Raw genomic sequence first — 25,895 nt, 5'->3', positions numbered from 1 at the left:
AAAATGACTAAAAAGACATAAAATCTTCGAAATATCTTTAGAATAGGGAGCATATATTCATTACTAATTAAGATCTTTCCCTCAATAAACTCCAAGTTTTCTGCTTATTAATAGTTATTAAGGTAGTTAAGTTTAGGTATGAGGTCGGATTAAGGGATCTAAAATTTGATCATGCAGAATAAGGCATCGTGCTTTATAAGTACTAATAAATGGCTAGTTTGCTAGTAATATACTTCCTAATAAGCAACTAGTTACAGTTGGATCTTAAAATAAAATGTTACCGAAATATCTAGTTTAACTTTTCAAGTTCTTATTGTTTGGATTTATAATGGTTTCATATGGTTTTGAAAACACTTTATCATTTTCATTTAATTAGTCGACATTTAATGACTTTGATTTAATGATGCCATGTGGTGTAACCATCTGATAACATTTTCCGAACAAATATGATTCTTATTTTTCAAAAAGATTTTTAAACATGTTGATCATTTTTTACACAAATATCATGAATGATTATTTCTTAAATATTAATAATTTTACATGTTACAACTGGACTAAATTTTCTTATAAAACATCCAAATTACATGATATTTTAGTGGAATTATTGACTTACTGACTTGAGATGCACAGTCATGAGGAACTGAAGGCCAAATGTATTTCATATATAGTATAAAAACTCACTGCTTATTTATGATAATAATGATAATAATAATTTAAGAAATAATATTAAAACATTTTGCCATGCTACTCAATTTGATTTCAAGAATTTCATTGTTTCATTGATTTCTCATCATCAGAACATTTATTTATTTATTTACTTACTTACAACCACCAATCCAGTTTAATTAGGAAATTAAAAACGTGCTCATCATAGAAGACGTGTATAAAAGTCATTGTTTGTATGAATTGTAATTTTTGTGTATTTTTGAGTGAATTAGTAAGTCTAGACCAACAAATAACGTCACTGACCCTTACATCTAAATTCATTATACTCTAAACTTAATTAATAAATATTTAAATGACTGTTGAGAAATCTAATATTTCAATTAATGTGAATTATTGCAAAGTTTTCACAGGTCCTTAAAAAGTCTTAAATTTTAATTTTAATTTAAATGATACAAGAAAGTCTTAATTATGATTTCAAGAGGTCTTTAATTTGGGGACAGAAAGACCAAGAAATGTGTTATGGTTTAATATGACAAAAGACTATGATTCATTAAATATGAGTGCTGCATGTTTCAAAGTCACGCGCTGCAATGCTTTGTGTACTGCACTTGCTGGGAAAACCGCTATGTTTCTGCCGTTCCAAAAGCGCCACCTGCTGGCAGAGAATGGATTAGCATTTTTAATAAGCCACTGCTGTTTTCTGGTAAAGACCAATGCGAAAATCCATAATTATGTAACACTCAACACAAAATAATTTTACGCAGCAAACACGCAGATGTAAATGTGAACTGGTGGGTCGACAAGAAGATAAAAAATCTAAACAATTAAATCATCACTTTTGACTCATCCGTTTTCTTAAAAATGGTTTAAAGACTGAAATGCGAAGTTTATCATTTTATAAAACTGAAAACCTGCATCTGAACTATAAATCATGCTTTTTACAGTCATTTTATAGTTTAAACGTTAGACATTGCCTTACCTCACTCATGGCAGGGCTTAACAATAAGGATTGCCCGATGCCCTGGGGCCAGTGTGAACGATGCTCGGGCCAGTTGACAGAACTGTCGCTTGCCCGATCGGGCTAGTGCACATCGTATGAGTGTGTGATATATTGTCTACGATAATATTGTAACTGTTGTTTCAACGATCTGACTTTATCGAGTATGTCTCTCACTTTAAGAAAATACCAACAAAAGCACACCCACTGAGTGCACGCATACGCTATTTAATGAAGTAGTAGGTTAAATTACTGTGCGTGCACTTTTAAAGTGGATGCTTTCACTGCGTGATTTAGTTGATTAAAACGCATTTAGAATACCGCCAAAATTTACAATCAGGGCAAAAATGCCCCTGTATAGCTTTTATATTTATATATAAATTGCATAATTAACCCAAATCACACAAAGAGAACTGTTTTTATTGAAATAACAGCCTACTGGTAGTTTTAATTTCACATTTAAAGTGTCTTTTCATTTTTAATAAGTTCCGAAATTAATATGCAACATTTATGTTTGAAAACATCACAACTTTTTTGCATTTGTAATTGCTCTTGACTGAATAACTTTAATAAGGGTTAAATCCATATTTATATAATAAACACTATGTAGTGTGTTCACTTGCCTAACAAAATTTAAAATTTAAATGAGTTTTAAATAAATTTTAAAAAGATTTACAAAAACAGAGGGGTTAAAAAAACAAGAAGTAGGTGTTTTTCAGTTTCAGCATTTTTCTAATAAGAACATGTATAAAAGGAAAATCCATATGCTTTGTAAACATGTATATAATTGCATGCGTATTACACCCCACTATGTATAGTCAGTTAGCTGTCATTTTGTATTATTCCTAAGATTGGACTGATTTTTCAGATCCACTGTTCATATGTGGGTGGGTCTGATTTGAGCCATTTAGATGTGATGCATTTTAGGGCTGCAGAAAATAATATTTGAAGTAGATAATTCATTCTCCTTTCCCTCTTGCCCTCAGGTATAACACCTAAAATAGCCACAGCTGGATCAAAAGGAATATCAGTACAAAATATGTCTCCAGATACTTATAGATATCCTCCCAGAAATGTTGTATCTTTGGGCAGGAGCAAAAGACATGAGAGTGGTTTCCCAAAAGATCTCCACACTCTCTCAAGCATCTGTTAGATGATTATATTCACATCTTTGCTACAATTTGCAGAGTGCGGAAGTATCTTAGTTACTTTATGGGCCCCGGAGCATGTATCTATCCAGTCCTTTTGGTCCCCAATTGGGCCAGTAGAAAAAATCCTTAGCGTTGAGCCCTGCATGGTATTACTTTTATTTTTGCAGGTCTTTAAATTTCTTAAATTTGAGTTTAAAAATCCTGCATTAACATACCCTGTATTAACATTCTTAACATTCTTTCTTCAAATGGTCTGTGAAATCCACAAAGGCTGGCATGTAAACAATGTGATTTCATTGATTGTGGACGGGTTATGTAGTAGCAGTCGGTTACGTGATTTTAAATTTTGGCTGGTCAGTCAGTAGAAACACATGTCTGCCGTGAGAGAGCTTCACAGATCTCTGCTCCAGCACTATTACAGTAGTAAAGAGGTATTTGAGCTGTGAAATGTATCAGCTCAGTTCTGTGTGAGAGCTGGACAGGTGGGGTGATAACAAGGAGACGTGAAGTGAATCCGGCTCTGTCACACTCACCCTATGACTATTCTGCTAATGGACCTGCTGGGAGCAACGCTCCTTTTGGCAGCTTTTATTAACTTAAATTAGTCTCTTTTATTGTTCAGTTTTTCTCCAAGTTTTTGTCTAAAAAAAAGAAAGTGGCATCGGAAAGCCTTGAAGAAGCAAAATGAAGACAAAAGATTCATCGAGTGGAAGTGGAAAATTGGAAAGCTGAAACAAAATGAAAGTCGAGGAACATCCTTGAAAGAGAGGCAATTGTTTTATAAGGAAAGAGGAACTTTGAAGTAACAAAAAGTGAACAAGTAAAAGTAGCTTGAAGTCTTTTGAGTGTATCTGTGAAGAGTATGACTCCATAAAAGTTAATTTACCACCCTGATTTACATTTACATGGAGAAGTCTTAAAGGAACACTCCACTTTTAGAGTTAAACAGTTGAGTTTTACCATTTTCAAATCCATTCAGCCGATCTCTGGTCTAGCGGTAGCACTTTTAGCATAGCTTAGCATAGATCATTGAATCTGATTAGACCGTTCGCATCTCGCTCAAAAATGATCAAGGAGTTTGTTATTTTTATAACTTGACTCTTCTGTAGTTACATCGTGTACTAAGAATGACGGAAAATGAAAAGTTGCGATTTTCTAGGCTGATATGGCTAGGAACTATACTCTCATTGCGGCGTAATAATCAAGGAACTTTGCTGCTGTACCATGGGCGCAGCAGGCGCAATGATATTACGCAGCACCTGAAAATAGGATAACTTCCGTCAACATAACTAACCTGCGTCGGAATGAGAGTATAGTTCCTAGCCATATCGGCCTAGAAAATCGCAACTTTGCATTTTCTGTCAGTCTTATACACGATGTAACTACAGAAGAGTCAAGTTTTAAATAGGAACAATATCGAAACTCTTTGGTCATTTTTGAGCGAGATGCGAACGGTCTAATCAGATTCAATGATCTATGCTAAACTATGCTAAAAGTGCTACCGCCAGACCCGGAGATCGGCTGAATGGATTCGAAAGCGGTAAAACTGTTTTTAACTCTAGGGGAGTTGGAAGATGAGCCTATTTTCAAAAAAAAGTGGAGTGTTCCTTAAAAGGTACGGTAACATTTGGGCAGCTGGTTTAATTCTGTGAGTCAGTGGGAGAGTAGAAAATGAACTTGAAATGCTTTAGAAGTGCAGAATTTGTCCCTTTAAGAGTTTGGCCCATCATGCACACATCATTAAAGTCCTCAGAGCTGGTTTTATACTGTTGTGGACGCGTTCGGGCGAGCTCAGCGGGTGTCCTTCACAGAACAAGTGTATGATAATTACAGAGCTAATAAGCCGTTGCCTGGCCTTCCTCCTCAGAGGGAGGTCCGCGTCTCAAATCTGCTCTGATGCTACACTAGAGATCAAACACCGAAACTCTTTCTCTTTTATTACCGCCATATGCCGTCTAATATTTACTCTGAACAAGGTCGTCCGCACAGTCACGCATGGGGAAATACCAAGGAAACTTGTGCAAATCACATTAAACACCCAAAGGATCAAAAGAAAAAGCTTGCATAAATACTTTACAATTAAAATAGTATTTTTATTTTTGGGGATTTTTATACATTTTTGTAGATAGGACGGGAGGAGAGGGGGGAGCAGGATCGGCGAAGGACCTCAAGACGGGAATCGAACTCAGGTCACGCTGTATGACGACACACGCCGACTTGAATATAGTTTTTAATTGTCATTTTTTATTTTTTTCTATATAGTATTTTTTGAAGTGAAATATGGCTTGTGCATGACAGGTTTCACATGATTCACCCACACACATTTTGAAGACATCTGAAATATGGTAAGTGGGTGTGGGAGTGTTTATCTGAAGCTGTGAAACCTTGAGTGCCGAGTAGTCAAGCGCAATTTCAGGCATTTGTGCATGTTTGTTATTTTCAAATAAACATGCCTGAGTGTTACGATAAAGAAACCAAAGAAACTTTCAAGCGATCAAACCTGAAAGCGAGGCAGACGGGTTTGCCGAACGTGAAAGAGAGCGAAATGAAAGAGGGATGAAGGGAAGGAGACGGGAGTCGACAGGGGAGTTTCTCCTGTGATGGTGTTTTAGATTGAATGTGACGGCTGGGACACAGACGCTTGACTGATGCTGCTGGAGACAGACATGACACCTGCACTCATTTCTGTCTTTCTTCGGCCTCCTCTTTCATCTCTCTACACCTCTCTATCTCTGGCCGTCTATTCACCAGCACTTCAGTTTTCTCACACAAACAACTTACTCTCAAATGCCCTTCTCTCTTTTTTACAATATTTGCTGGGCAGCACTGCACGGATATTCCTTAGACATTTTATTTCTATATAAATATGTCCACAAATGCAGTTATGCCCTTAAATTCAAGATATTGGTGCAAAAAATGCCTCTTTTTTGTCTCATATTTCTGTATATATCACACATCACACGGGCAGCAAGAGCAATATGACACAAGCGCTAGTTTTGTCCCGATCTGTCACAAGCTTAAATGTGATTTTATACAACAGTTCAGTAAATAAGTTATACTGATATTGTGTTGTATTTTAAACACAATATTCTGTATGTGCTCAGGTTTGCAGAGAACATATTACCTTTGAAGCCATAGCAGAATTGTTGCATGTCTCAAAGCAACACAGCGGTGTTTAGTTTCTGAATAAATCTGCCTTTTGAATGAATCGTGTGAATCAATGACTCAAAAGCCCATTCATAAAGAGCCATTCCTGATACTTCATTTCTGAATGAATCAGCCATTTGAATGAACTGAATGAATGAATGAATGAATGAATGACTCATAAAAACATTTACCGCCACCTGCTGGCAGATTTAGTTTCTTATTTAGAGTATCATTTCATAAAATAAATAAAATAATAATAAAAAAAAACATTTAACGGATAGTTCACCAAAACAATCATTTGCTTATCGTTTCCTTTTTTTTCTTTTTTCTTTTTTTTATCATGAATAAATACATAGACTAAAATAAGAAATTTGCATGAAGAAAAATAAAAACAGTGATGGCTCCGTGGTTTGTTTATTGGTATTTTCTTATGTATACATTATGTATATCTATACGTACACATATACCCATTTCATGACCATTTTCATGTGATTCACAAATTTATTAAACAATATTTATTTTTATCATGAACAAATACATAGAGTAAAATAAGAAGTGTTTAGTTTGCATAAAGAAAATTTTTAAAAATGATGGTGTTCGATTGGTATTTTCTTATGTATATATTATATGTATATAAACACATACACATTCCCGTTTCATGACCATTTTCAAGTGATTCACATTTATTAAACAATATTTATTTTATCAGAAAGACTAAAATAAGAAATGTGTATTTTGCAAAAGAAAATTAATACGTGTTTTGACTCTTAAATATTTTTGTTTTTATTAATTTACATTTTTATTGTTTTATTTATTTATTTATTTGTATTTTATTATTTATTTAAATTACATTGCACTTAACGTTTTTGACAAATTGTACCCTACACTTCATTAAGATTAAAACCTCTTTTAGGATCAATGATTAAAAATTGTCATTTTTTTTAATGCAAAATGAACCAGACATTTCATAATGTTTTTGATGTAACTTATTAAACAATATAAATTAATATAGTCCCACCAAAACGTAGTTCAACATTTAAGACATAAATTGTCACACTTTATTTTAAGGTCCAATTCTCACTGTTAATAAACCATTAACTGTGATTTTTGCCACAATAAACTCCTAATTTGCTGCTTATTAATAGTAAGGTAGTTGTTAAGTTCAGGTATTGGGTAGGATTAGGGATGTAGAATATGGTCATGCACAAAAAAATGCTTTTTAAGTACTAATTAACAGCCAATGTATTAATAATAAGCATATTAATAAGCAACTAGTTAATAGTAAGAATTGTTCCCTATACTAAAATGTTACCTAAATTTCATATAAATATCAGTGTTTTTTTTCTTCTAAAAGTCACCTTATTAAAAGTAAAAGTAACAAGCCACAAGTTCAAAGTAACTGCAAAATGGCTCTGAAAAAATAAATCTAATTAGAGAGCTCAAAGAAAATCTAGCAGATGACACTTTAATATTTTTTTGTCATGCAGTATAATTCTAATGTGTCCAGCCTGTTTTTGACCCTTGTGTCAGTGTATCATCTCAGCCAAAGCTTTATCACTCTTCTTCTGCCGCTGTCATGCAAGCGCTCCGCTTTCCTTCAGGAAATGCAAATGTACTTGTGTTTGTTGTGTCCCAGCCGAGCTGCAGAGTGTCTGGCTGCTTTATTCAGCATCTGCTGGTGTTGGCAGGTTGTTAGCAGAGACCCTGTGATGCAGTGCCCATGTAATCTCTCTGATTAGTCTTTGTGTGTGTGCATCCAGATGAGTGCTGGATTCAGACACCAGGGAGCGCGTGAACACACACCTGAGACTCATTGTGCGCACAGCTGTTTGGACAGCACACATCCAAAACCTTCTCTCCTATTTTCACAGTCAGACTCGCTTTCACCTGTCGGCTTTCAAATCTCAGCGCTCGGATCCCGCGGTGGCGTAAAAGAACATCTTAATTATGCTTCTGTCTGTTACGGTTTACATGCTGTGACGGCAGCACATCCGCAAGCCTTGCTGTGACTATTGCTCATGCTTGGAATTTGGGGTTTGTTCATATTCGTAACTCAAAGTATTAAACTTTGGTTCATAACTTGTACCGTTCACGCTGCAGATGTCAATTATACCTCATTTTGTTGAGGAGAGATGTGCTGTTACTTTGGTGTCGATTTAACACATTTTTCCTGAATACCTGCACAATTGCAAATGGGATATTGATTTTATACAACAGTTCAATAAATGTTTTAGGCACAATATTGTCTTACTTTGCTCAGTTTCACAAATTAAAGTGGTTCCAAACAAAGCCACGTAGCAGGAATGTTGTGCCTATCTTAAGGCGTTTCGTAAAATGAACGAATCGAGTAAGTCAATGATTCAGTGACTGATTCATAAAGACTTTTTATCTAAACACGTGCACGTACCCATTTCATGACTTTTTTCATTTGATTCAAAATGTATTAAACTATTTATTTTTATCATGAACAAATACATAGACTAAAATAAGACATTTTTATTTTGCATAAAGAAAACTAAAAACAATGGCATTGTAATTTGTTTGTTTGTTGTTTTCTTGTGTATATTAAATTATCTAAACAAACACACACATATCTATTTCATGAGCATTTTTTAGATGATTCACAAATTAAACTATATATATATATATAATCTAACAGTATTATTTGTGAGATTCTAATTGTAGTATAAAACCATTAATGCCACCTCTGAACAGTTTGTGTAAATATACCTAAATTCTGTTTAAATTTTTTTTTTTTTTTCTAAAGCTACTCTTGATATTGTCTATTTAATACTTTTCTTATTTTACACAAATGCGATTTTCTTATATTCCTAAATGTTAACTTTTTTTTTCCTCTCTCGTTTTGCAGGGACGAGGAACACGCTTTAATCCTGCAATACTGTCAGACTTTGGGAGGGGAGGGGTCGTCCTTTAGCCAGCCCCAAACACCCGCCCACATCAGCAGGAGCCCCGCCCACAACACTCACAGCCCCTCCTTCCTGCTTCAGAGCCCCGCCCAGATCCTTCAGGCTGTGGAGAGGGAGGAGCGAGGAGAGCTGGAGAGAATCATAGCACGACTGGAGGAAGAGCAACGGTAGGTTTCTGATACTTTAAAGACACCTTGAAATCAAAACTGACCATTTCTTATTTTTATTCTTATTAACATATCACAGTGTTTATTATAAACATTATATCTGTGCACAATAATCTCTTCCTTTCAGCAACCTTTCACTCACATCAGATGAAAGCAATTGGCAAAAAGTGATCCACTGATCCAGTCAATTTCTGTTGGACAAAGTCAAGTCCTTTCAAGAAGTTTCACTCAGAATTACAGACAATATTACAATAGATAAAGAAAAGATGATTACAGCTTTAGATTCATGCCAGCTTTAAGACTATCGACCCAAATTATCTGTTAAAACGGCAGAGTTTCTGCATTGATTTTTGTGAAATTTGATGTAAAACATCTTCATTTGACGAATGTTTAATTAGAAGTTACAAACAACTGTTTTAAACAAAACTGCTGAGCAAGTGGAGACTTGTCTATAAAGTCTAGCTGTGATCTTAAGCTGATCAATCTGCTGTAAAGTCCCATTCAAGGAAAGTCAGTTTACTCAGCGGCAATATTTGCAATGCCTCTGGGCAACTATTTCGGTTAAGCGAGACCAACTCTAATCTGCTTGAAAGGGGAAATACTGGAATTTCAAAAATAGCCTAAAAAACTGACCAGATTTGCATTGCACTAATACATTTCAATCTGACATGAACTTTCCCATATATTTTTCCCATATATTTCCTAAATATTTTTACACTTAAATAGCGTTTACATGCAATACATGAGAGGCAGTTTTTAATGCAGTGCAATGGAAACGAGATTTGAATACCATTCAAAAAAATCTGTTCTTTTTATGTCATGCAAATGTTTGTGTCAGTCTAAACAGATGCACTAACAGCCGTTCATTCAAATGAAAATGTTTATCGCACCCAGTATTCGTCTTGGTGTGAATGAAGTCCCAGAACACTTATTTTATGGGAACCTAAAAGCAGACTTTAACAATTGGCATTTGGCTGTTTTGTTTAAAAGGCGGCACTAGAGCTGCCACATTGTACATTCCAATTTCTCCCATTCATATTAATTTAATTAATGTTACGGTTAAAATAATTCATTAGAAGAGCTTCACCGTAATTGGTCAGGTTATGATTTGCATCTGTTTAGTTTGTGTTTGGCAGTGGGCTGTTCTGTAGCTTTCTAACAATAGGCTGAATTTGGCTGCAGGTCCCTTTGGGTTCACTTTCCTTCATTGCTTTTCAAAGCCAGAACATAAAAGAACCGGCCCAGCATCCAACAGTCATAACTCAAACTCGCAGTAAACAAAAAGCCCAAAAGCCAGTGTTATATATGGCATATAAACATTCTCTCTGTCTCGCGGTCAGGGCCCTGCAGAGGGAGTACGAACAGTTGCGCCAGCAGCACGGTCAGCCCGGCGTGGGGGCCGCAGCTGTTAGCGGGGCTCCAGAGGAAGCTGACCTGTTAGCTGAAGCTAAGCTCCTGCGACAGCACAAAGGACGGCTGGAAGCCCGCATGCAGATACTGGAGGACCATAACAAACAGCTGGAATCACAGCTTTACAGACTACGCCAGCTGCTGCATCAGGTATCACACTTGCTAGCGAAATGCCTACCTTGACTGCATTATATATGGGGTGCAAAATTCTGTCTTCTTAAAGGTGAAATGCACAACATGACTTTTGCCCCCATTTTGAGTCTGGAGAAGTAGACACTCAGTCAGAGCCAGGCTGCAGAATTTGGCGAGCTGGGTTGACAGATTTATTAGGGCTGCCCCCGACTAAAGATATTCCTAGTCGACTAACACTCCTGCATTTTAGCGATTAGTCGAATAATCGTTCATTTATGATATTAATATAATAACTTGCGTATATACAAGGAAAGGTACAGTCCAAGTTGAAGTTTAACACTTCCATATGACAGAAAATGCTAAAGCATGATATTAGCGCATTCAAAATGAAAATTAAGCGCTTAAAACAGAATAGTAAAGCGTTTAAAGTATACAGCGCTTACGGACACAAAAATCAGTGGCCGGAATGTTATAGGCTAATTATAACATAAAAACAGCAATCAGACTGCCTGTGCATTTTAATAATTTATTATCAAAAATACAAACTGTAACAGTTACATGTCAAACAAACAAACAAACAAACAAAAAAAAAAACAATTTTGAATAAAATAAACTAAAATTCGTTCTTTAAAATAAATTAAATAAACTTATTAGTAACTAGTACAAAACAAGGCAAAAAAACAACAACAAATAAATACTGTAGCAAAAACGCTGTTTGGTATAAAAATACAGTGGAAAATTAATATAATTTTTATATTGTTCAAAAGGAAAATTAACAAAAACGAACAATTTAATAAATGCACATGGCACATCGCACAACGCCAAAACTTAGAATAAAAAAGAAGAAGGCAAACAAATTAACAGCCTAAGTATTTGATTAAATTGTTTAGAACAACTATATTTAAGACAAAATGTGGAACAAATAATTTAAAGAACACTAATACAAATCAAAAATATCAGAGCAAAGCCGCAAACTGCCATTAAGACGACGGATGAGTCTTGACCTGAAACAACAAATTGCAAACATCAGACTAATTTTTCTAACAGAATAAAAAACAACTTCTGCATTATATAAAAACGAATAAACAAAAATAATATGTATTTATTTATTTGAATAAAAATACCCGTTTTTTTTTTTTAATAGCCTAACGGATAGCAAACAGAAACACTACAAAAAGGAAATTAAGCATTCTTACCTAAGCTTTCAATTCGATTTTATTTTTTTCATATTATGTGAGATGAACACCAGCTTGTCCACATTGTTGGGAAGAAGGGAGCTTCTCGACTTGTTCACAATGAAGCCGGCCTTCGAAAAGATGCGCTCTGATGGAGTGGATGTGGAAGGGATACAGTGGAGGCGTTTAGCTGCTTCGACTTTTCAAAATGACTTTTTTTTCCTGACATAATTATTAGCATCAGCCAGACACCTCTCCCACAAGTGCGCTTTGGTATACCGCGAGGCACGAGATCGCGTTGATCTCTCGTTGCTTTGATGTCATACACTGACTGCGCAGCCCCTGATTGCGTAATTTCACGTGATTTTTTTTTTTTGCGACTAACCGACTAATGAAAATGTATTCGACCAAGCCCTCTTCATATCGACTAACGTTTAGTCGACTATTTGGGGGCAGCCCTAAGATTTATGCAGAAAACGCAACGAGGCATGTTTGTGCCTAAATTTGTTGTGTTTGGGATGCCTCTAAAGGAAGTGTGTGCTCCTAAGTCGTTTAGTGTGTGACGCAAAGGTTTTCCTCTGTAACCATTTACAAAGTTCAGATTTTAAAAGTTATGTGGTGTATTCTAGCCTTGAGATTTTTAGGCAGATAAAAATGGCAAGGTGGTATATTGATTTACATTTATTAAAGTGTTAGGTAATTCGGTCATTATTTATTATGACCCTCATGACCTTTGTTCATCTTTAGAACACAATTTAAGATATCTTAGATAAATTCAGAGAGCTTCTGACTCTGTGTGGACAGCAACATGACTGCCATGTTCAAGAGCCAGAAAGGTAGTAAGGACATCAGTAAAATAGTCCACGTGACAACAGTGGTTCAACCGTAATGTAATGAAACTACAATAATACTTTTTGTGTGCAAATAGAACAAAAATAACGACTTTATTTACAATTTCATCTTTCATGTCAGTCTGCGATGTGCGTTCAAGCATGCATGTGGTGCTGCTGATGCATGAGCTGACATTCTTAAGCTTTAGCTTTTTACTTCTTGTTTAGGTTTCAAAATTTAATTTAAAAAAGTTAATTTGTGAAAATCATCTTGATGGAAAAAAAAAAAAAGGTAAGAATCAAACTTTTGTTGGTCAAAGACCTTGGGTTGCTGTCATACAAGTGTTTTTTGCTAGCTTCAGTTATCACGTTCATGTTATTTAAATGTGACCCTGGACCACAAAACCAGTCATACGTAGCATGGGTATATTTGTAGCAGTAGCCAAAAATACATTGTATGGGTCAAAATTATTTATTTATCTTTTGACAAAAATCATTGGGATATTATGTGAGGATCATGTTCCATGAAGATATTTTGTAAATTTTCTTTTAAAATTTTTCTACCATAAATACATCAAAACTTTATTTTGAATTAGTAATATGCATTGCTAACAACTTTTAGGGTCCGCTGAAGTGCTTTGAAACATGCAGGATTATTCCATGTGATGTAATTTCAATTTAAACAGAAAGATTGGGTGGGACATATCCAGCAGCCCCGTCACAATCACTGATCCATATTGGTGGAAGTTAGAGACTGTAAAATTTGAATGCTTATATGTGCTAAATATTAATTTTGTCATTGTGGAGAACATTATCTTACAGATAACCTTGAGGCTAACATATATATGCTAAAAGCCAAAAAACTTCAATTTTGATTTCACGGGGACTTTAAAGGTGCTGTACATGATACATGATGTTATCGTGCTAATTTATTTAATTATTTACAAACTTAGTTTTAATGCCCGAAACCAGCTCCAGCATAAGGCTAAAAGCAGTTGAATGTTTTTAATATGACTTAATTTGTATTTAACATGACAACAGTTGAATGAAAACATTTTAAGTTAGTAATTATAATGCTTGCATTACCTTAGTTATTTAAAAAGCAGCTACAGAAAACGAGCAAAGAATATTAACATTATCAAAGAACATCATCATTGATTTGCTTGCCTAGCCACGTGCAAGTTTATGCATTTTAAAAACCACTTGCATTATAAGTGAAGCTATCTACACTGTATGATGAATAAATCTCTTACCACACACTGCACACGTGTGCAGCACTAGTCACTCTAGTCAATGCTTGTGTTTATACCCACCGCTCCACGGCTTGTTGAAGTGTCCCAGAAGCTGCTCTCCACGCTGCTTCGCTAAAGTTAGGCTAATCCCCCACCTCATCCTTTCAATTCATCGACTGGCCGCTAGAGACTGGCTCCAAAAGGGAGTCAATCCCATAGACTCCCCATGTTAAAATGCCCAACTTCACAGCAGAAAAAAAATGGTTTTGGTCTATATAGTTAATTTTGCCCTTTATGTCAACTGTGAGGGGGGTGAATTTTTTTATAACTCATCTATTTAAATTACATTACGCCTTAAAGTTCTGCATAATTTAGGGTGCGGCCACATGAGTGACAGGTGGATTGCCGCTGCTGTCACCACCGTCACGCTAGGTGGGCATGGTTTTAGCATCCAGCCTCACCCACGTCCTGCCTCTTTGCCCATTTTCAATTATCCGGGAGTGACGTGCAGTGACACGATTCCAAGATGGCGACGGCCGACTCCCGCCCACTAAGAGCTTCAGAAATGCTCTTCAGAAACCTACGGGTGATGTCACGGACACTACGTCCATATTTTTTTACAGTCTATGGCTGTGTTGTGACATCACAACACCCGAAAACAACACTGTAGTCCAAACGAGCCGTTCGTTGTAGAAAAAAATAAAATAAACGAAATATCTCCCTTTGTAGTGGACTTTGAGATTTGTAACTTTGTAGATCTTTTTTTTATGCCCAAACATGCACACCACACACTGACTAAAATTAAAAGTGAAAATGCATAATAGAACCCCTTTAATAATGAAAGGATTACACTGTACACTTTAACCTCGCACACGAGCAGATCCGTTTCCTCTCTGGAGAAGCATTCAGTCTTTGCTCATGCGAATTCTGCTATTTAAATAGCGAATCCGCCAAGGGAATGGGAGATGGTTTATGCCATCCAAAACACACCCATGACTCATTCAAATAGATACAACCCTTTTGGACCATGCGCCTGGCACACTGACCGTTTTTCGTTAGAGTAGCAAAAGTGGATTGCTACCTGCACCATGCACTTAAATTGTCAAAATAGGGCCTCTTATTTTCTGTACTAATTCAAAACCCATTTGAAAAATCCTATTTTTGTTGTGTGAACCAGAGTGATGCTAATTTTCAGGTTGGCCAACAAACATATGTTACCCCTGCAGCGCTGTATTCTCGTGTAGCCCTTTGATTGTCGGAACTAAAGCCTAGCATCTTATTCTGGCCAAGAACTGTCCTCTTAGGCAGTGCCGTTTTTTTAATATGCATCAGCCTGTCCCTGAACCGTCCCTGGAGTGTGAAGCTGGGACTAACATTCACCTGTCTCAGCTTCAGTTCCAGCTCTACCTCACTGTATAAACTGCTATTGTTCCATCCGTCAATAGGCTTCATGGTCTAACGGGCAATGCCAGCGAGTCCAACAGCCGCCAATAGCGCCGTGAATCAAACGCAAGCGTTCAATGAGCCCTGATTTAGAGTAACAGTAATTTATTGGGCCTCCTGAGGGCCTGACTCACCGCAGCGGGCCTCGGTTTAGCCAGATGGTCTTGTCAAAGGCTCTTAGCTAAATAAACACAATATAACTCCATATCCGAGAAGGCAAACAAGACTGCCATTCCAGCTTGACATTTCTAGCCACCTTGCTTTCACCTACAGGAAGACCGTAAGCAGTAATGACCTCTCGCACGTGCCAAATAAATCTCTGTGTGCATTTCTTACTATGAGGAAGTACTAATAGCATTGTTTGCCCTCTTTCTCTTTCTAGCCTGAGTTAAACGGCACGTCCTCTTCCGGCTCACTTCATCAGGATACAGCAGGACAGGCCGAGCTCCCAGGTATAGATACGCATGCATACAAGCTGGGTGATTTATACTGAGGGCTCTGATTGACTTCTTTCCGTAATAATCTGTTGAGTGTATTCTGTGTCCTCAGATGAGTTTCTCCATCAGTGTGCTAACAGTAACTCTGATCTGGCTGAGGTTGTGGAACAGATTAACCACAGTTTTCCTGCATGCTCTCGTAAGTCTAACGCTCTGACTTTTCCGCTCTCAATCTATCTCTCTGCATGCCAGCTAATACCCGGCTGTCTTCTTTTTGACCTCCTTCCTTCCTTTATTTCCCAGTGTGCAGTGAAGTCTTTGGCTGCATCCCAGTAGAGCGCAACAGTCGGGTCTGGAAGTGAAATCCCATTCAATTTTGCTTCATAGAGAAACCGCTATTGAATGAAAAGAGAAATTTCAGCCAAGTAGTTTAAATGCTACATTTTCTGTGAGATATTACACTACCCGTAATCCTGAAGAGAGATCCACCAATCAGAATTCACTGTTAAAATGGAAATGGGAATTGCTGAACAGTAACCATGCAATTTCCCTACAGCATAATAAACAACATAATTAAATCTTGTATATTTGCATATTTTGGAATACTGTACAATAAATGTAAATTATTTAGGCTCAGTAACTTTATATTGGTCGCATATAATATTTATATACTATTGTAGTATTTATTAATATTTTGAATTAGCTTTTTATATTTTCAGGTTTTATTTTTTAACACTTTACAATAAGGTTCACCTTTTATCCAAACCAGCTTACAAAAGAGCACAAGCAACCAAAATCAACAAAAGAGCAATAACATGTAAGTGCTATGACAAGTCTCAGTTAGCCTATTTTAGTATTTCAACTAAAACTTATTTCAATTAGCTGCCAAATTTAGATTTTCATCTAATATTTATGTTTTATTTCAGCTTCATTCCAGTCAATTTTGAAAATGTTTTGAGTAGTTTTAGTTAACATTAACACAGGTTGCATGTTGCAGATTTCATTTTGTGAGTCGCGATACTTCGTGAGCTTTACTTCAATGCATTTTGGGAAAAAAACAACTTCTACCAGCCTAAGGTAGTTCACTAGTCTTGTTTAAACTAGTATAGTTTGTCTCTCAGTCTGACAAGCTAACCACTGCTCAAAACCCCTTTAAAACATCCAACCAGACCCATCTGACCTGCCAGTAGCCCAGCTGACTACCTTAGGCTGAATTTATCTTGGTAAATGCATATGAACATACTAAAAGTATGTACTTCACCAGTGCATACTTTTAAGTACACTTACAAGTAAGCTAGAACTGGAACATACTAACATGGCATTGTTGGTAAACTGTTTGCATCTTTGCATTAGCTGCAGTCATTTTTGCCTCACATTTAGGCAAAGTGTCATGAAACCCTCCATTTCAGCACATCAGTTCTGAACAAAGTGAAAGGAGTGGGAGTGGAGGGGAGGAAAGAACACAACAGTTGTGTCTGTTCCACGCTATTTTATTTTGCTTTAATGGCATCAAAGGTTCTCATAAATGCATGCTGCCATTCATAATTGCACTCAGCAAAGTACCCTGTATTATGCAAGTTCACTGTGCATTACTGTGACACACACTGTACACAAATACACACAGCTCATTTTATTTCTATCATTTAACTCACTAATAAATGCAAGTGGTGTCATTTGCATCAAAAAAGTGAATGTGCATTTGCATTTTTAATGACTTCCTTGATGTTGGCTCTGTGAAAGTGTTTTGATGATGTTTGCATCCGTGTCAGATTGTCTCAGTCCACCGCTTAATGAATGTCGAAACTCTCACACGATAACTGCTCGTTGCGCTCAAACATTTCAAAGCTTCCGGTTGATTGAAAGCCTGTCGCTCCATCAGCATCACGAGGGAGGACGCACACTTGAGGCTTTCAAGTGTTTTTGTAAGGTATCAACTCGCTGAAGTGCCTGCTGAGCGTTTGAAGCGCTCGTCTCAGGACAATGTGACGTGATGTCATGAATAATTATGAAATGGTGCCTTCACATAGGACAAATCCATGCAGTAACATGAAAAATTATCAGGTGCAACGTGCAAGAGTGTGACATTTTTAAACCAGAAAATAGCTTATAACGTCTTCCATCACATATATCTCATCTGCTTTATTGTTTCATTACCCACATTCTTTTTGCGGTACAAGTCGAAAGAGACTCAAGTATGAAATTAACACCTGCCACCATCCAAATGCAGGTATTTTTTTGTGCAGTGACGGGTAATTTCATCTCATCTACCAGCCACTGTGACAGGCGACTTGTAAGACATCTCAAATTGACAGTTGACAAACAATGTGTTATGCAGAAGCAGTCATGCATGCTTGAAAATGCCATCCAATTATGTGATGCGTTGCACTGTATTACAGACAAGCCTTACTATTTAGGATGGACAGTATGCAAATTGGTTCGTACCTTCTGTCCTATTCATACTTTCTTTAATTTATCAATGTATACACAGAACAGTTTTTTAATTCTTTAAGATAATTGCTAACGCCAATCAAATCCTATAAATGTCTCTCAGATGGCAGCATTGTACTATTTTCATTAATTGAAATGGAGTTTCCTCTAGTAAATGATTGCTGCACAACTTTTTTTACTCAATTTTAGACAAAAATCCATTCCAATCTGGTTGCCTCTTCCTCCGTTTAAACCTCGGTTCATCGCCATCCCAGACTCCCTCAGCTCAGACTGCAGCGGCCTCATCTTACGACTGTCAGTCTGCCAAATCCAGCACTCTTTTGCCTTTGAGAACGCCCCCATTCCTGCAGTCTAAGAGCTTTGATTGTGAATTATGTTTGTAATCGCTGTTGTTTGAAAGAAAGTCGCACAGTGAAGCCTTTAGAGACTCCGTTTTATGGTACTGCTCGACTTAAACGAGTGTTTTTTTATTACCTAGAAGCTACTGATAAGACTTTATTGTTATTGTTGAACTTAATTTTGAATTCCGCCCAGACTTTGGCTGGCATTGTTAGCTAGAATCTCTGTAAAATATTGATCTTGGCACATTGTCGTTTCGCTGTATTGGGCCCTGGTGTGCGGTGAGATTTGGTCTGGGAGAAAATATGGGGCCATTTCCATGTTCTTTGTTTGATGGGTGAGTTTTAATGAAGGACAGAGGCACAGGTGATATGAGTGTTGGGAGCCGTCTCACTCTTGTTTGCTGTCTTCTCCCTGTAGAGTTCATTAAAGCACTTCGCTCAGTGTTCAGAAGAGCAATCCCATGAGTCTTGAGCTTGAACGCTCTAAATTAAAAGTTTGGCCGTTGTGGAGAGTCTGCATGTTGTTCTTGTCAGGACTGTCTTGGTTAGGAAAGCTGTTATTTTGTCCTAATTGTGTCTCTCTTTTTGTCTTTCCCTTCTGGGTCCTGTAGCGTCTGGTGTGTCCTCAAGACCGAAGGTAAGTCTCACCACATGAAAACAGTAAAAACACTCCACAGTAACTCATACTGACCACAAAGTGAAAAGAAAAGTCTGTGACACCATTTTACCAACAGTCCCATTACAAATGGGACATTTTTGTTTCCTGCTCTGTTAGTTTGCTTGCACCAGCTCAGATGGAAACATTATCAATCATGCGTCTGTTAATGAGAGATTAATTTTTAACTGGTGTTTGTTTTTATGAGTCATCATTGAATGTAAACATCTTCGTGATGACTTGGTATGAGAAGATCCATCACAGCAAATAGATTGGCATCTCCATATGTCATGTTTCTCTGATGATTTATTGACTGTTTTATTTGAAAAAGATGGGTTTGAAGCATTTGCATAGTCAAAGGCATAGGGAATTGAGAATCAGTTCTTACACTCTGATGCCATAGAACCATTTTGGGTTCCCTGAAGAAGCTTTAAGTGAACAGTTCTAAAAAGAACCATTATTTTTTTAGTGTAAAGATAATTTCATAATCTAAAGAAGCTTTTTTCATCTAAATAAAGCCTTTTGTCAAATAGACAATGTTAAAGAATCTTAGAACCATTGATTCCAATATAGAATCTGCAGAGTTTTTCAAATTTAAGGCTTTTCAAGACCTTTTTTAAGAGTGGCACAAGTAAAAATTAATCCTTTATGAGTGGGGTAGGGTATAACAATAACGATAAACTGTAAAATGACTATAAAAAGCATGATTTATAGTTCAGATACCGGTTTTCATAAAACTAAAAGATTTATAAAATGATAAACGTCACAGTTTAGTTTAGTTTAGTTTAGTTGTTTACAGGGGCAGTGCATATTAATAAACATGACTGTAAATGTGCCAGAATTAGCCAAAAAGTCTATTTTTTATATCTGTAGACCCATGACAGAATGTTAAAAAGTCACCCTAAAAACAAAAACAGAGCATCTTATACTTATACTCTTATACTCATATGTAACATATACACATCTACTAAGAAAAGGGAGTAAGAAGTTAAATACTGAAAAAATACAAATACATGAATAAAAATCACTACTAAACAAATGTAAGTAGTTATCTAAACAAAATTTAACCTTTAAAACCTTTTTAAGTAAAGGAATGAGTCAGAAGTATCAATTATTATATTAATTTAAACAATTGTTGTCAATCAGTTATAATATTTAACAGCATATTTTTTCAGATTTCTTGTCAATCCACTGGTTCGAAGTGTACAACTGCACATTTGCTGCATAAAATATGGGTGGATTTTCACATGGGTCTGAAAAAAAACAACAGACTGATTGAAAATGTAAATTCATTCTCTGCCAGTAGGTGGTCTTTTGAAACAACTGTACTCAAAGCAGTGCAACACCTGACTTTGAAACATGCAACACTCATATTCAATGAAATTATAACCTTTTGAAGTTTAATTGTCATGCCATTCTGGTTGCAATTCTGGTCATTCCATCTGGACCACAAAACCAGTCATAAGGGTAAATTTCTGTTAATTGAGATTATACATCATCTGAAAGCCAAATAAATAAGCTTTCCATTGATGTATGGTTTTAACTATTTGAAAATCTGGAATCTGAAGGTGCAAAAGAATCAAAATATTGAGAAAATCGCCTTTAAATTTGTCCAAATCAAGTTCTTAGCAATGCATATTACTAATCCAACATTTTTATTTTGATATATTTACGGTAGGAACTGTACAAAATATCTTCATGGAACATGATCTTTACTTCCTAATGAGTTTTGGCATAAAAGAAAAATCAATATTTTGACCTATACAATGTATTTTTAGCTATTGCTGCAAATATACCTGTGCTACTTAAGACTGGTTTTGTGGTCCAGGGTCACTTTTAAGACCTCCTGAAAACATAATTAAAGTTTTTAAGGACCTGCAGAAACCCTGTTTTAAGAGTGTACTCAGGAAATCTTTAAAAAAAAAAAACTAGAACATTTTTTTTTTTTTTTTTTGAAGTTTGGTTTCTTTCAACCGTTCTAAAATGCAATTAAATTAACACTCCCAAAAGAGCCAACAATGTATGACATTTGAAAATGAAATTATTCACTTACTGAATTAGTAGTTACACACTCAAGGCATTACTTTAATTATGCCTAAATTAAAATGAACTGTTACTGTGTTTTGCAACCCAGTGAAATCCAAATTGTGACTGTGCAAAGCCATAGAGTGCTGCAGGAAACCAATTATCTTTATTTGAACTTTTGCTCAAGTCATCTTAAAGTCAATGGGTTTTTTGAATAGTTTTTTGGTTAAAGGTTTAAAATATGGTCTGTGGTTAACAAAATCAAGATGTTTTCACGTTATGGCTAAATGAGACTACAGAGGTTGTCAGGGACATTTAACATTATCACAAACTCATCTACTGACTAGTCTGCTTTTACAGTCTTGGTGTGTTTATACTTGCACTCTTGCAAACTATCATAACTTGCACTTTCCTTCTTGTAGGTGTTTTCGGAAGCTTGGTGATGTTAAAGTCGTATTCATGATGTCGTTTTTTTCATAGCCTACATTTAGCTTTTTAACTTCTGGTAATTGATTTTTGGCTTCAAAATTCATAAAATTTGTGGATTTTATTGAGGGAACCAGGGTGATGCGAACTTCCCAGTTAGCCTTTAAAAATACATAATTTCAGAACTGGTCAGAATTGTTGATTCCTATACTTTTTTTATGTATTATAGTTTATGTATTATAGACACTTACGCAATGTGTGAATGTTTGTGTCCAGGTGATGTGAAGGTTTTCAGCAGAACATCCTTTGGAAATCCTACGGGCGTGAAGAGCAGTCTCTAACTCAACATGACAAGAAGATTCCCATTCCAGAGATGCAGATTCCCGGCTGTTCCCTAGACAGAGGGACAGAGACACTGTCCTCGAACCCAAAGACTCTGGAACAGGACCACACAGTTCATTCAATGGCTATTACTACTGCGTCTGTCTGTACTATGCAACTGTACATTTGATCAACACGTAGATTGTACGTGAGGTGTATCTGCCCATTGTTTTAATACTCGGATGATTATTTAGGGTTATGGGGGCCATTTATCGTGTAGCCTGTATGCTTTTATTTCTGTGTTCACCAAGGAACCACTCTGCTATCTCACACGCAGCTCACATCAGTCGCTGTTGAAGTCGGCACGTTGTCTTTCTACAGACGTGGTTATTAGTTTAGTGGGAAAACGTCGTGAACATCAGTGGATATGAAGACGAATCGGTCTCGTGATGCTAAACTGTTAACGCATGTTGCCCCCAGCGTTGTTCTGTTCAAGTTTTAGCCTGTTTTGACAGTGTTTTCCGTGAACTCTCCCTTTAAAGCATCGTTTCGACAGTTTGTGCCGCCGGCAGCGGTGCATCCGAACCCTCACTGCATTTGTAGAGCGCACGCACAGATGATGTACAACACAAACGTTCGAATGCGTCGTAAACACCCTTTTGTGCCTATAAAGCATCCATTCCAGGAGAGACGAGTGGCCGAGAGATGCCGTATTTCTCAAAATCATGTAGAAAGATTATATTATAAAAAGACAAATGTAGGAAACGTGGATTTTTAGGACGTTTGGCCCAAGATGATTTATCTTTGTGTAGTATAGTTTTATAAATAAATGTTTAAAAAAAAATAAAATTAGAGAAAGCCATGATTGCCTTGCTACCTCAGACATTATCAATCATTCACTGGTGTGACTGTCGATTGATTTCACGCTCCGTTTCCAAAAACAAAACTAAAGAAATCGCCCCAACGGTCATTCCGTAAAAGCTGCACTTGCTACGCGAGTAACTACATTGTGCTTTTCCCTTGTTTTCCCAGCAGTTCTTTGATTTTTCTACATGGTGTATTCGTGGTGTGCTGCCTTCAGTGAAGTGTTAGATTTTAACATTACCGTAACACCTGCGAAACATTGTTCTGAAGCTGATTCTGACCTAGTGAAGTCACCGTCACCGATGCTGTGCTGTTCTGACCCGAGATAGATCGATAAGACCGAACACACTACATGTAATGAGGTTCCATATGTTTTATTCAAAATAAAGTTTTTATAATGAGTGTTTTCTTGTGCTTTTTATCAATCTTTGTCTTGTATTGTCTTATTACACTAAAAGGACAAAGTTACATTGAAATAGAGTTTTACTCAATGTCGTTCTTTCTTTGGAAAACTCTGCTGTGAAAGTCACTCATCAAACTCCAAAAATGACCAGAATCAACTTTAAATTATTATATAAGTAGTATGAGATCTGTGTGTTATTTTAAGATCATTAAGAGAAAGAGTAAAATATTTTATTCAAGTTAATTAATATAGTGAACTCTATGAATATTACAAGAAAATATGAGCGAAAGGTTTGAGTGTAACACTTTAGTATAGGGACCAATTTCACTATTAACTAGTTGCTTTTTAGCATGCCTATTACTAACATACTGGCTGTTTATTAGTACTTATAAAGCACATATTCTGCATGACAATATTCTACATTTCTAATCCTACCCAATACCTGAACTTAACAACTACCTTACTAACTAATAAGCAGCATAGGAGTTTGAGGCAAAAGTCATAGTGAATGTTTTTTTTTTTTTTTAAAGAGGTGTTTTTGGCATTTTTGCCTTTATTATCATAGGGCTGGTCAGAATTGTTGGCAGAGATTGGAGCGGGATCAGGAGAGGTCCTCGAGATGGGAATCGAACCCGGGATGCCCGTAGCGTAACAGCGCTGTGTGTGAAGGAATTTAAGTTTATTTGTAAAGTGCTTTACACGATACAAATCGTTGCAAAGCAGCATTACAGAAAATTAAAGTTTCTACAATATATATAGTATTACCTTACTAGTGCTATGTCAAATTGATGTACATATGGCAGAGATGTATGGTAAAAGTCAGTTAATGATGTAATTAAACAGACAATGAACACTATTAACAGTAATGAATTAAGTTGCAATCAAACTTATAGACATATTTTTTCTGGGATGGCTTTGTCTGAGGTCCTTTGAGGGGTTGGCATTATCTTTTCTTAGGTGTTCTGGATCCAGACTGAAGCTTGTGTAATTCCTGTGGCAGAAACAGAGGAACAAATAGTGACATAATTAGCGTAGCTGCTGTTCAACCAAGCAAAATGATTTGTTCAACCCAAGCTAAAGAATAATGTGCATCTGATCAGATATAACTGCAGTACAAGATTATGAGATGCACTATTTGAATGCTTGGCTAAAAAAGATGAGTCTTTAATCTAGATTTAAACAGAGAGTGTGTCCGAACTCCGAACATTATCAGGAAGGCTGTTCCAGAGTTTGGGAGCCAAATGCAAAAAAAAAGCTCTATCTCCTTTAGTGGACTTTGCTGTCCTAGGTACTACCAAAAGTCCAGAGTTTTGCAACCTTAGGGAGTGTGATGGATTGTAACGTGGTAGAAGACTAGTTAGGTACACAGAAGCTAAACCGTTAATGGCCTTATAGGTAAGAAGTAATATTTTGTAACTAATGCAGAATCTAACAGGTATCCAGTGCAGAGACTTTAAAATTGGGGTAATATGGTCATATTTTCTTGACCTGGTAAGGACTCTAGCAGCTGCTAGCTTGTTTATTGAAGATGCAGGACAACCACCTAGTAGTGCATTACAATAGTCCAGTCTAGAGGTCAAAAATGCATGAACTAGCTTTTCTGCATCAGAAACAGGTAACATGTTTTGTAGCTTGGCAGTTTCTAGCTGGAGAAATTTGATTTTCAGAAGATAAATTGCTGTCTAACATAACACCCAGATTTTTGACTGTAGAGGAAACCAACCAAAGCCTGCCCTTGAATAACTGCATAGTTTTGTAGTCGATCTATGAGTATGTCATGAACTTTTGTGTCAAACCCGGCACTAAGATCCAAGTAAAACTAGCAATGAGATTGCAGCCTTGGTCTGACGCAAGAGGCAAGTCATTAGTGATTTTAACAAGTGCCGTTTCTGTGCTATGATGGGGCCTGAAACCTGAAATTCTTCATAGATCTTTTTCTTTTACAAGTAAGAAGCACAATTGAGCAGACAACTGTTTCTAAAATTTTAGACATAAATGAAAGATTAGAAATGGGTCTGTAATTTGCCAGTTCACTAGGGTCTAGTTGTGGTTTCCTAATAAGAGGCTTAATAACCGCCAGCTTGAATGGTTTAGGGACGTGACCTAAAGATAATGACGAGTTAATAATATCAAGAAGTGGTTCTTCTTCTACAGGTAACAATACTTTCAGTAATTTAGTAAGTACAGGATCTAATAGGCATGTTGTTGGTTTGGACGCAGTGATGAGTTTATTTAGCTCTTCCTGTTCTATAGTTGTAAAGCACTGCAGTTTTTCTTTGGGTGATGTCTTTTTATTTGTTAGTCTAACCACTGTACTAAATAAGAACCTTGAATGGTTTTGCTTATTTTCTACGAGTTTGCGGATATGCTCAACCCTGGCAGCTTTTAAAGCCTGTCTGTATCTGGACATACTGTTTTTCCATTCATTTCTAAAAACTTCCAAGTTAGTTTTTGTGCTCAAGATTATGAGTTTCTTTCTTGAGAGAATGGGTATTACTATTGTACCATGGCACAGTACGTTTTTCTCTAACCTTTTTTAATTTGATGGGGGCAACTGTCTCCGACAGTTAATGGTGTGTTAATAGCAAGAATTGGACCATAAAATTAAGTGTGACCAATTTTAGCAACAATATTTGTGTTAGAGCACACTATTCAGAAACTATTCAGAAACAATTCAGAGAAATCATTTTTGTAATAT

General features: G+C 36.4%; 1 protein-coding gene across 9 annotated transcripts in view; it reads left to right on the top strand.

The window, feature by feature from the left end:
• The window catches only part of LOC127155073 (utrophin), a 280,024-nt gene extending 256,828 nt beyond the window's left edge, over positions 1-23,196 (top strand). For 8 of the 9 annotated variants that reach the window (XM_051097036.1, XM_051097040.1, XM_051097038.1 and 5 more), the window contains 6 exons: positions 8,831-9,055; positions 10,396-10,615; positions 15,660-15,729; positions 15,827-15,913; positions 19,115-19,140; positions 21,886-23,196. In XM_051097036.1, coding sequence (XP_050952993.1) covers positions 8,831-9,055; positions 10,396-10,615; positions 15,660-15,729; positions 15,827-15,913; positions 19,115-19,140; positions 21,886-21,894 — 637 coding nt within the window. In that variant the 3' untranslated portion in view covers positions 21,895-23,196. The remainder of the gene's footprint in view (positions 1-8,830; positions 9,056-10,395; positions 10,616-15,659; positions 15,730-15,826; positions 15,914-19,114; positions 19,141-21,885) is intronic. The other variant, XM_051097041.1, reaches the window with a different exon arrangement.
• Positions 23,197-25,895: the final 2,699 nt, after the last annotated feature.

The sequence above is a fragment of the Labeo rohita genome, chromosome 23, assembly GCF_022985175.1.
Source record: "Labeo rohita strain BAU-BD-2019 chromosome 23, IGBB_LRoh.1.0, whole genome shotgun sequence".
Lineage (NCBI taxonomy): Eukaryota > Metazoa > Chordata > Actinopteri > Cypriniformes > Cyprinidae > Labeo > Labeo rohita.
Note: the sequence above shows the minus strand (reverse complement) of the source record. Positions and strands in the feature narration are given on the sequence as shown.